This window comes from Gavia stellata, chromosome 9 (assembly GCF_030936135.1).
Source record: "Gavia stellata isolate bGavSte3 chromosome 9, bGavSte3.hap2, whole genome shotgun sequence".
NCBI classification, from domain to species: Eukaryota; Metazoa; Chordata; class Aves; order Gaviiformes; family Gaviidae; genus Gavia; species Gavia stellata.
In genome coordinates this window covers 5,816,332-5,828,808 of record NC_082602.1, presented here as the reverse complement: position 1 = coordinate 5,828,808, position 12,477 = coordinate 5,816,332, and the positions used below count along the sequence as shown (strand labels likewise).

Here is a 12,477-nt window from a genome sequence, read left to right as displayed (position 1 = left end):
AAAGGCTGTGGATATAGTCTACCTAGACTTCAGGAAAGCCTTTGACAGTTTCCCACAGCATTCTCCTGGAGATACTGGCAGCTCATGGCTTGGAGGGGTGCACTCTTACTGGGTAAAAATCTGGCTGGATAGCCAGGCCCAAAGGGTTGTGGTGAATGGAGTTAAATCCAGTTGGCGTCCGGTCACAAATGGTGTTCCCCAGGGCTCAGTACTGGGGCTGGTCTTGTTTAATATCTTCATCAATCATCTGGATGAGGGGATCGAGTGCACCCTCAGCAAGTTTGCAGATGACACCAAGTTGGGAGGGAGTGTTGATCTGCTTGAGGGTAGGAAGGCTCTGCAGAGAGATCTGGACAGGCTGGATCGATGGGCCGAGGCCAACTGTATGAGGTTTAACAAGGCCAAGTGCCGAGTCCTGCACTTGGGTCACAACAACCCCATGCAATGCTACAGGTTTGGGGACGAGTGGCTGGAAAGCTGCCTGGTGGAAAAGGACCTGGGGGTGCTGGTTGACAGCCGGCTGAAGATGAGCCAGCAGTGTGCCCAGGTGGCCAAGAAGGCCAACGGCATCCTGGCCTGTATCAGAAATAGTGTGGCCAGCAGGAGCAGGGAGGTGATCGTGCCCCTGTACTCGGCACTGGTGAGGCCGCACCTCGAATCCTGTGTTCAGTTTTGGACCCCTCACTACAAGAAAGACACTGAGGTGCTGGAGTGTGTCCAGAGAAGGACAATTAAGCTGGTGAGGGGTCTGGAGCACAAGTCTTATGAGGAGCGTCTGAGGGAACTGGGGTTGTTTAGCGTGGAGAGGAGGAGGCTGAGGGGAGACTTTATTCGCTCTCTACAACTCTCCTGGAACACACGTAAATGTAGATTTATTATACTGACTGCGAAAAAAACCAAACCACTTACTATTTATTGTTATACTATCATCCTCACTTCCTCTACAGGAATAAAAACTGATTTTACTAAGGGCTTGTGGAAATTACACAAACAAAGACAACAGTGGTGTTCCTTTTTTAAGGAAGGCTTACACAAGCGTCCTCTGCTCCAGAATCAGACTGCAAGTAACCCTGGCTTCACAAGGGTACATGGCAAATTCATTATCATGGGAGCAAGATTTAGAGTTCACAAGAAATCCTCCCTTTTCCAGTTTCTTCCGCAAACGCTGCTTAAACAGAGACACGGGTCCCTTGTCTCCCTCCCCTCTCCCCATGTAACTAGCTGGAGCAAGACCATGTATGTCAATTCCATGTTGGTAATAAAAATGTATTTACTCTCCTAATTCAGAAAAGTGATCTAACAACAACAACAAAAAAATCAAAACTAAATTGAAAACTGTAAAAATAAAGTTATTAGCTTATTCATAAACACAAATTTATTTTATATTAATGCTGTGTTTTCAATGCTATTCTTACTAACTTCTGTCTTGAAAAGGAGGAAAGTTTTTGGAGACTGGGTGTTTAAGTACTAGTGCCCTAACCAGTGAGTCTGCACTGGGCACTCTGAAGCTTTTACTGAACAAAGCCTGTTGGAACAGTGCACTGAAGAGGAGTTTCTTCTCAGTACCTTGGATCACCATTAAGTGCAACAGCATTTTAAAGCAAACAAATGTGTAGTTAAAGGCATCTTAACTTCCACACAGTGTTTATAGGACATTACTGTATTAAGAGTGAAGAAAAGCTATTTTTGAGCTACAGGAAATGAAAAAAAGATTGGCAAAAAGAAATGGCATTATGTTCAGGGTAATTTTTTGATTATCTGAAAACAAAAAAAAATTTAATTGCATTTCTTCCTGTTTTTCAGAACATTCTTCACATCTGAAGCAAATCTCTCAGGTTTTAAAGCCAACATTTTTAACATAGTTTCACAGAAGGATTAGAACAGAGCCTTACAAGGAAAAAAGCTAGCTGCAGATTTAACTGAATGAAGGTTATTGACTTTGTAAAAGGGTAATAGTCACAAGAGTGAAGGGTTATTGCTTAAGTTATAGTCTTACAATCATCATGTACTTAGAAAATATTCTAGGCTAAGTCATGCAAACATCCTCAGCATTTTTGTTAGTTAATGCTTTTTTCCCCCCTCTTAGCCCTTAAAATAATTCTGTTGAATAGTTTCTTATAAGCTGTTCCTCGTCTGAGCTGTACACCAATTTCAGAAGTTCACCAATTCCATAAGCTTGCATACTCAAGCCTCACTTCAGTTCTTCTATCAAATGTTTTCGGAACTTGTTTTGTTAAATATTTTACAGTGAAAAGACTCAGTCCTCTTTAGTCTTTGGGCCTCACAAGTAAGGGTAAAAACCTCTGAATACTAAACAGACTCAAATAGCAAATACTATCTTTAAATCTCATTCTGAGGGTGATGAATGAGCAGTAGAAAGTATTTTTTCATTAAAAATACTTGTGTTTTTAAATTAATGAAAACTTCTGATTTTGCATGCATGACACAATGAGTGAGAGTCATCCACCTCATTTTAGCTACCCCCAAATAAATCGCCTCTAATAAAGCTGGTCATATTGGTATCTTTTATACTACAAGAAGAAGTAAGGAGCTTCAACAGCTGATTCATCCTATCTAATCTGAAGAGGCATTTTAGGAATAGTCAATGAGGTCTCTGGAGGTGCATCTCTCTCCCCATTTTGGCTTAGAAGGCATGTCAAAAGAGGACAAAATAAGTACTAAATGTCAGAGTGGGCAGGAGAAAACAGACTGCAAAGCCTTCTTATGTTTCCTCCTTGGCAGGTGTCTTTTAGGTGAGAGAGAGTGTAACACTCTTGAACTGGAGAAAACAGACAAACCCTAGAGCAAAAGACTCAGACAGTGAACAAAGGAAACTGTCAGTCATTTTGCATAAGCTGTTGCGACAAGCCTACAAACTGTATTTGAAAAAGGCAAGTGAAGCATCTAGGAAAATACAAAGTCATTAGCTTGTGCACATAAGCATGTAAGACATGGAGGTAAATGGAAAAGCTAAATAAAAAGCAGAAGATGGAAGGAAGCTCCTATCAGATAAAACTAGTATCTTTTATTGCTAAGAAAAATTACCTTTTCCCAGAGAAAAGTAATGCAGTAGATTTAATCCACCCTGCAGAATCATTTAATAAAGTACTGTACAGGAAAGCTCTGTTTCAGGTGGAGTAGATCAGTATTAGTATGGAGGCTAATACAACTGATCACAATGAAAGGGCTATAAAGTGAGAGGAGACTCTGGAAGGTGGCCAAAATAACAATCCTGGGACCAAGAAATAAACAAAGAAATTCATTAGTGACACTGGCAAACAGTATGATGTTAAAACATGCTGCCAATACAGAAGACAGCTGGGTCAGGAAGAATAGAATGACTTTTAGGACAAAATCATAGGAAAGGACTTCAAAAAATGTAACTGAAACTTGTGAAGCTTTTAAAGAAAATCACTGAACACAAACGCAATCTCTCCAGGACAGGTCTAAAAGTTTAATGTGTTTGGCCCACTGGGGCCAAGTTTTTCTAATCCAGGTGGAGGCAAAAGAATTGTTCACATTGGCACAAGAACAGAATGTACAAACTGGCCACACATAAATACTAGAAATTTGAGGAAAATCTTTAATTAGAAGTAATAGGCTTACTCAAGGAGATAATGGGGCCACAAATTGCCCTTGATATTCCCCTGCTGTATCAAAGAACTGTGATTATGTAATACTCAACATAAAGCTCCTTGAGACTTGTGAATAAGTCATGGAGACTGTTTGGATATGAGGTTTTTCCCTCACTCTGAAATGTCTAAAAACTTGTACTTACCGAGATGATGACTCACTTAATAAAAAACACCTCTTATGTATTTTGCCCTTCAATCCCCAATTACAAGTAATATTACTGGTATCACATCAGAAGAGCAATTATCCTTAATACTGTTAGATTCCAGTCAATTCAATTACTACTTCATAGTTTATGGGCGCAAATATCATATGAATAACAGTTTTAATGACTTTCAATGAGACTTACGCCATTTAGGCATATGGTTATTTGTAAAAATTCTGACTTACCGTCCCTCTTATACTGAGACCATCCCTCTTATGCTGAGAAAGTATTTGGAATTCACAGTTACGGACACAGGTTTACAAACATTTTCTGAGGCAGGAAGAAATTTTCAAATCCACGTTCAAATGCCTCAGAGATCAAACTATGTCTTAACCCATACTTCAAAGAGAGTGAGAACAGTATTGTGTGTCATAACAGTATCTGTCTCAGAACAATGCCTACAGCTGACCTTTAATTTGAGAAGTTACATTTGTTTTTCATTCCAAATATAACTTCATTACTATTCCTGAACTTAAAGTTAAGCCCTATCCCTATGTGAATTACAAGGCATTTCATAATTCTGGTTGTAAGAAGCTGTGGACAATGGTTTGCTGTAATTCCATCAGTACTACTAGAATAAAAAAATGTGGACTCAAAACTCCAGGGATTCAGAGAAAGATGCCTCCATTAGTTCCTTAAGACAGTTAAAATACTTACCATCTTCGTCTCCACCGTTTTCCTTGGTTTTTTTACAATATCCTTAGATCTAAATAACTAGAGGATTTATACATATACATATATATGTATATAGTATATCATTATACTTTGACATGAAAGCAAAACTGTAGACAAAATTTACAATAAATACAGGCTTTTTACTATATCAACAGATATATGCCATAATATAAATTGTTTACTTAAATTTAACTGCTTCAGACTCTGGCAGGCAGCAAAATAATAGAGTAGACTTTGATATTTAAAAATACAGTACAAAGTTAGTCTTCCAGTTCTGAAGTGGAAATACCTTAGGTTTTTATAGACCGTGTTTCTAAAGGTTTCATTTTGCTTTCATGCAACAGTACACAAACCCTATCAAAATGCAAGGATCTGCATATTTCAATCTAATCAACAATGCCAGACATCAGGAACGACAGAGAGGAACCAGTACTAACATTTTCACAGTCTTAACCATACCAGAATACAGCCTGAACCTCTACCACCTCTGTACTTGTAAAATCAAGATAGAAAATGCTGGTTTAAACAATTGCCTGTATGGAATATACAGACCACACAATGGAACACTCTTTTTCTGCAGTGGTCGTAAAGGTTTCATACAGACCCTGGGGCATGTATTTCCACCACATGATTCTCAATGCTGACTTGCAATCATCTAGAGTAGGCAGTTGGCTGGAGTGCTTTGCAGCTCTCTTTCCTACCCACATACCTACATACCCTTCCCACTGAAACCTGAGAACAAGAGGGGATAGAGTATGTCCCAATCTCATTGTGATGTAGAACAATGACACCGTCTCAGTCAGATCAGGAGCTGGGAAGCATTCCTGCATGCCACAATTAGCTGTAGCCTCATGAACTTACACAGTATCACATGGCAACTCTGTATAGACAGTGGCAGTCCAAATGAACTATCCTCACTATCCCATCATATACTCTCTTCCCGCAGTCTTCTGCTTCATTACTTTCCAAATTGATCCTGTGGACACCAGCCTCCTCTAATATGTGACCCCGGTGTATGTCTAAAGCAATTCCATCCATTGACCTGAATTAAGCAGCTGTTTTGTAACATAACTGTGCATGATAACATAATCACAATGTCATAATGCATACACACAGAGAGTGCAAATCAAGGCTGCTAAGACAACTTTAGTTCTGGTATTACCTAACTTGTAAGAGCTTGACTCCACAATGTAAATGGTGCTCTGACAGGGCCTTGTTGTTCGTTTGCTTGGGGTTTTTCTTCTTGTTGGGGGAAAACGAAGGGGCAAAATGGAGAAACAGCATAACATAAGCCTGAGAAAGCAAATACTACATTGTACAGTGCTGCAGAGATCCATTCATTTGTCAACAACCTGTATCTAAACAGGACTACACAACTTGAGCTAAGAAATTAAGCACCAGTTTTTAATACTCGTTGTACAGCAGTATTATGGTATCATTGTTGAATAGCTCGCTTTACCATCTCAAATATGTCTGATATTTTCCAGCTGAAGAGACGTAGTCAGCGATCTTATGCTCTTTTCTTGAATATACTGTAATGCAGAGTATTTAACCTCTTTTTTCCTTATAAATTACCTCAAAGTATGTGCTACTATTTAACCTCAGTCTTTGTTTTAACAAAGTAAATGTATCTGTTCCTCTTTATGCACAATTTCTCTGTCCTGTTACCCCCAATTCACATCCTTCCCATTTCTGGCTCCTGCTCTCTCTTTCATTTGAGTTTTTATTTCTCTGCAATTTCCATATACGCTATTATTCTACAATTCTATTTTCGCTAACTGTATACTCTGCCTGCAATAATTTCAGTAACACATTACCTTTTCACTGGGCATAAAGGATGCACTTCACTGCCCTAGGTTATTCACGTAAGCTAACTGAGGAGCTAATCACAGCATAAATACACAGTCCATAGACAGTCCTCTCCTAGTGATGAGTCACCTTGCAATCAGATGGCTTCTGAAAGACGCAGTAATGATAGAATGTTTTGGGTTACACCTGAGGGCTGCAGCCTACCTGTATTTTCCCTGTAAGCTGAAACAGTTAAAAAAACCCAAACCAAACAAAAGAAAGTAAGGAAGCAATCAAAAAACCTTGCATAATTTGATGTCTGTTCATTGCAGGTCATATAAATACAGGTAAGAATGAAAAGTACATGTTTCTTTTTTCCGCTCATATTGACTAGGGAAAAAACAGTAGATCTTAGGTTTGAAATACTGCAAAGACATTTGAGCAGATGACACCGTGCTTGATGTCCCTTGACATAGGCAAACATTCCAACTAAAACCAGTTTTATGTCTTCCTGTGTTTTGTAGATACATGGATTTAGGTACATTATATATTACTGTCAAAGCAAGACAAGAGAACAGAAATCGGTGTCAACTCCTAATGTGTTTAAACAGTGCCAGTTTCAAGAAGAAAGGGCTTAGCTTTTACATGGGAATCAAAACTATCTTTTCCTATAATTGCTGCTTTCCTTAGTATTTGTCATAGTACTTTCAGAAGTTACAAAAAAAGAATGTTTAAAGCTCAGATTTTCTCATCAAAATGTCAGAAAAGGAGATAAAAACAGGCAAGTCTATTTCAAACTCTTCTCACTATTTTATCCCTTTTGCCACTTCATTGCGATGTCAGTTCACTCTTGTTTCACAGGAAGAAAGTTCTGTCCTGGACCTATTTGAACTGATTAAGAGAGCTCAAACAAAATTCCTGTCTTCTCTTGCGGTAAAATAAAGTAAATGTCAGTCAAACGCAAGATACTAGAAATTTGTTTATAGACTGACAGAGCTATTATCTAGACCTCTAAGTTCATGAAGCTAAATCCTATATTCCAGAGATGTACAGACTTGCCAAAAAAACTTCTTAATGGCATTTTTTTAACTGCCCAACTATTAGACTCGCAACCACTGAAAACATGGAAGTCCTGGGAGCTCCACAGATTTTTTTTTTTTTAATTAAGTATACACTATGAAAGGCCAGAGATTCATTTATATGAACGACTGTTTATATAAACAACAGAAACCATTTATAAAATAGTGCAGTTACACCACTGCTGCCAGTACAATGGTATTCCAGCACAGGATACCCTCTTTTTCAGTATCATGAAAAAGGAAATGGACACTACTAACCATTTTAGGAAGTTGCAAATTTGCATAGCAAAACTGAAGATATTTGGCGATATTTAACCACCACTCAACAGTCCTTAAAGTACACACAAATAATGAACCTGCTTCTGTTTCTCCGAGTTTGCCTTTCATCTGCTTAGAACAGATGTGATGAGGCCAGTACAATGAAGTGGAAAGCTGCTGCCCCATCAGCTACAAGTCCGCAACATTGCTACTTGCATTCATTTAAAAACCCTGGTAAAAGTGTTCCATAACTTAAAAAACCTTACCTAAATAATTTAATTCAAATAAAATTTTTAAAATTAGTTTTGAAATGCATGGTATAATCATAATTGGACAGCATGCTGAACAGAGATAAGAGACCATATAGTGAATCATTAGTGCATAATTAATCCACTAGATCAGAGAATCACAGGATTCACTTTAACTGTGGCATATAAAGAAAGTTTATACCACGAAAGAAACTGAGAACATAGCTTAGAAATCAGACTTACCATTCTTGGTCAAATATTGAACATTCGTCATCACTCCTTCAGTGTAAGCCCCTGGCTCATAATTGTCCATCTCACCCGAAACAATATGAGCTACTCTTGAAGCACGCCCTCGGATTGCACCTGCTGCACGATCTAAATTGTCCGCATTTTGCTCTCTCAGTGCAATGATACACTTGTTTACATCCTCAAGAATGTGGCTTTCTGCAAATAAAACAACATTTCTTTTAAGATGGCACCTCTTAAACGAGACATATCTTAGATACAGAGTTGATGGCATTTTTTTTCTTCCCTGTTGAAATCGTCCAACACAGGCTTGGATAAAAAACTTACAACGTGAAATCTACACTGAACTAACCTTGCAATTCTTGAAATAATTTATTGATTCCTAGAATTCAAAGGTATAGTAATGAAAACCAAAAAATCTTACATACGTAGTGAGTATTTGCAGAATGAAGGAAAATTCACAGGGATTAAAGCTATTACTTATTGTAGAAAGCTTCTTAAGCCACTGTGACAAAAGGTTCCACAACGAGATTAATCTGTCGAGAAACAATTGCCCCAACAACTAAACTAACCACTTTTACATCGGTGTCTTAGGATGTTCATGCTAAATCAAATTCTTCTGTGAATAGAAAGAGCAGTATTTTTGCCTGGTCCTGAAATTACACTACTACTTATTAAATCATTGCAATATGTGTCATTATTACAAAATGTACAGTGAGTACTTATTTTTCCTACGATTTACATTTCTTATTATAGTAATATATTTTCTGTATTACTATGTATATTATTGGCTTATATACTATTGGTGATGTTTAAATACATATGTGCAAAAATATATCTATATACACACACATAATCACTTATCAATATATAACACAATTACACAGCACTGTCTTTCCTGCTACAGCTACTTTCATTGTGTGTTCTTGCCACACAATACTTCCCCCCCTTCAGCTATCTCTGTCATGTCCTAATGATAAGATTTGTCTTTTCTATTGTGATGCTTTCACTCCTATAATATTTTTTTCTTTAGTAGAATTTCCCTCTTTAGAATTCATCATCACCTCACAAATTCAAAACCACATTGAGGAAATGAAGAAATTCTGGTTTTCTTTCAACTTTTCTACAGTATGGCAACTGCTTTATTGTCAGCACTAGTTAAACTATGTGCCACACCATAGCCAAAGCCTACCCGTTTTTACTTTACTATTTAAAACATACACACACTATAGTAATCTTCTGCCTGTCCAAATACACATACATTTAACATTTTACATTTCTGGCATAAAACAGAACACGACGTTTGGGAATAGGCAGGGAAATGTTGTTAATCTACGTGAAACATGTAATGACACAACCTCCGAAAGTCAAAAACTCTCTTAGACACCAGTTCTTGAATGAGAGATTAAACGTCCTAAAGATCATCTTCCCAGTAAAAAGCTTTAAGAAAAAAATAAACATGTGCAAAATCATCCCATTACTAAAGGGTTGAGAGATGCAATAAAACAGGACTATTCTTCCATTAAAAAAAAAAAAAACAACAAACCACAACAGTACTTATCACAGTAATTGCTATCTTTTGATTATAGACAATATTTAACATTCACAGTGCTTCTTCAATATTTGATAAAGTAAGATAAAGAAACATCTGGGAGCTGAAGAACTGTATGTTATACAATTAACCAAAGAAGTACCCAGTGGTGTCTTTGCTAAGCATAGGAGTTGAAACAAGCTGACCCTGTCTTCCTTACAGATCAAACATGTTTATATCTGGCAGTCACCTCCAATGCAGGTACAACTGCAAAGTTGCTTTTGTGATTTCTATCTTTTTTTTTTTCTTTTAAAAATGGAGGTAGTTGTCTGATGCCAAGACAAATTCAGTTGCTTGACACAATTCCACACTAAAAGGCGCCAAACACTCAGTACAGAAGAGACACTTAACTGATCTTGAACCTTTCTTTGCCACTTCACTCAGTTCTATGTGATTTAATGACCTGACTGAAGGGACTTTGATGTAAGTTTGTGTCTAACACAGCCATAAAAAATAAATTATTGTAACACATACAAATACAACATGAGCATGGCACATTAGCATTTCAAAGTCACCCATGCATAACATCAACAGTTAAAAAAGAACGAAGATTTGGCTAGAGGAAAGCACGAGGAGAAAATGGTTGCTTAAAGACTGATGGAAGCAACTGTTCGGTTGACACAGTCAGAAATGAAAATGTAGACAAATGCAGAAGGGTGCCAAGCAAAGCAGAATTACACCATTCTTACAAATTATTACTCTTCTCTTCTGTCTTTCTGAACATCCATTTTCTCAACATTTTTAAAAAGGTAATAGTAAAGCTGTATTTGTGCTATTTTTCCAATGGAAATAGTAAAGCTGTATTTGTGCTTAACAAAGTATTTTTTGATAATCAAATATATAGTAATGGAAAAAAGAATATCAGCACGAAGGAGGATAGAGACGAAGGAGAAAACACTGGTATTAAAGTAAGTAAGACTGGTCATAAAATCAAATTGTTCTTACTCTTACCGGAGTAAGAATGAAGATCAAGCTAGAAGACAGTATCAGTAATGTCAAGATTTAGAGAGAACAGGTATGTGGTATGCTAGGATTCCAATCTCTAGCACTAATATTGAAGGGCATATTCCGTTTTTTTCAGGCAAAATAATGTAAATAATAAAATTTAACTTATGGTATAAAGGATAATGACATAAAATACAATTTAGAAATGTTTACGGCTTTAAAGCTTAAACACGTCTTAACAGCTTCCGTATTAGTTTCGCTATTGAATTTCCTTTCCTACAGACCTACAATCTGCTGTCTCTCAGAGAATGTAAATACAAGAACATTAGAAATGCAAGATGTGAAAGTAACAGATTTGCTCTATCTTCAGAAGTACCATTGTGAAACTTCTCTTGCACTAAGCGATGATATAATTCACAGCTTAAATATTTCTTGTTAACTCACATGACTGCCATTCAGTATGTCAGTATTAAATTACATTTTATGTTATACAATAAATTGGACAACCATGGTAACTCGGACAAAATACACCATTAGGTAATCCTGAATTCTAACTGCATCTGGCATTGAGTATCTTGGGATTCTACCTATGCAAAAATTATGAGTTCTGGTTCAGTTTATGAAACTGCTACATCACAGAATGCCTCTGTGAACATGAAATGTCCCTATCCTTTCAGATACATGTCACCAATCTCCAAGGTCAGCAAAAAAGAGAAAAAGTTTAACAGTGGTGACCGTCAGCACTGTTTGTTCAGTCTGTGCATATTCTGTAACTACACTCATGGACTACCATCTACACAATGGACTGGCAACTACTTCAGTTCCACCTACGCCAAATGCAACACATGAAACTGAAAGAAAGGGGCAAATGACAAGATGCACAAAGATGTTTCAGGACTACCCGGTACTGTACAGGTTAGTATCTCCTCTTTCTTTTTTCAGGCACCTGTCCCTGCATGCTTTCCACAGAGGGAGGCTTCCAAACAAACCAGTTTGTGAACGTGCGCAAGGTTGAAAAAGGCTGAAGCACTGCAGGAAAGAGAGGGCTAACGTGCACAGAATGCAAGAGAAAGGACGAACAAAACCCCACTTCTGCTGCCATAGTTATGTCTAAAATGAAGTAGTGCAGGTCACGATTGCTTTACATTTAATATTGTCCAAGTGTTAAGAGAGATAATTACAGAAGTGGAAAACACAACCTCCACTTTAAGGGCCTTTGTATGAAAAATACACTGCCTTTTAACTGTTCAGCAAAGACTACAACTAAAGTTAGTCCCGTGCAAATAGAAAGGTAGGGCCCTTTTAATATCTACCAAGTGAAATCTCCATAATGGAAAAACATAGTTAACTAGTTATCTTGTGTCATGGGAATCTCAAGTAAACTTGGGAAAAAAAATTGCCTGTGGTCTAATGGAAATACTGTATTAAAGGAACACATGATGGAAAGCTCCAAACCCTTCTAAGAGATGCCAAAACAACACTTTCATGGAGAAAGAAAAAACAAACTTGAGGCCAGATGCTCAACAGAAATGCAATTAAGACCTGTATGTTGTGACATGAGATCCCAATTAGCTGCTTCCTTCCAAATTGGTAAGACTACTTTTAAGTCATTTTAGAATCTAATTATCAAAGCCCATAATAATATCGGGGAACATAAAACAGAATGTGATATATCCTTTCAGATACTGTGTTTCAAAGAAGACAAAGACAGATGCAGATTTTATTAAATGTCTATTGTTCATCCACCTTGTACGAGAAAAGATGTGCAACATCTTTTCTGCTACATCCATACATTGTCACATGTAAGGG

At 37.4% G+C, this 12,477-nt stretch overlaps 1 protein-coding gene across 2 annotated transcripts in view; it reads right to left on the bottom strand.

Moving 5' to 3' along the window:
• The window catches only part of CTNNA3 (catenin alpha 3), a 540,343-nt gene that overhangs the window by 127,008 nt on the left and 400,858 nt on the right, over nucleotides 1–12,477 (bottom strand). For both annotated transcript variants that reach the window (XM_059820900.1, XM_059820901.1), the window contains exon 12: nucleotides 8,130–8,330. In XM_059820900.1, coding sequence (XP_059676883.1) covers nucleotides 8,130–8,330 — 201 coding nt within the window. The remainder of the gene's footprint in view (nucleotides 1–8,129; nucleotides 8,331–12,477) is intronic.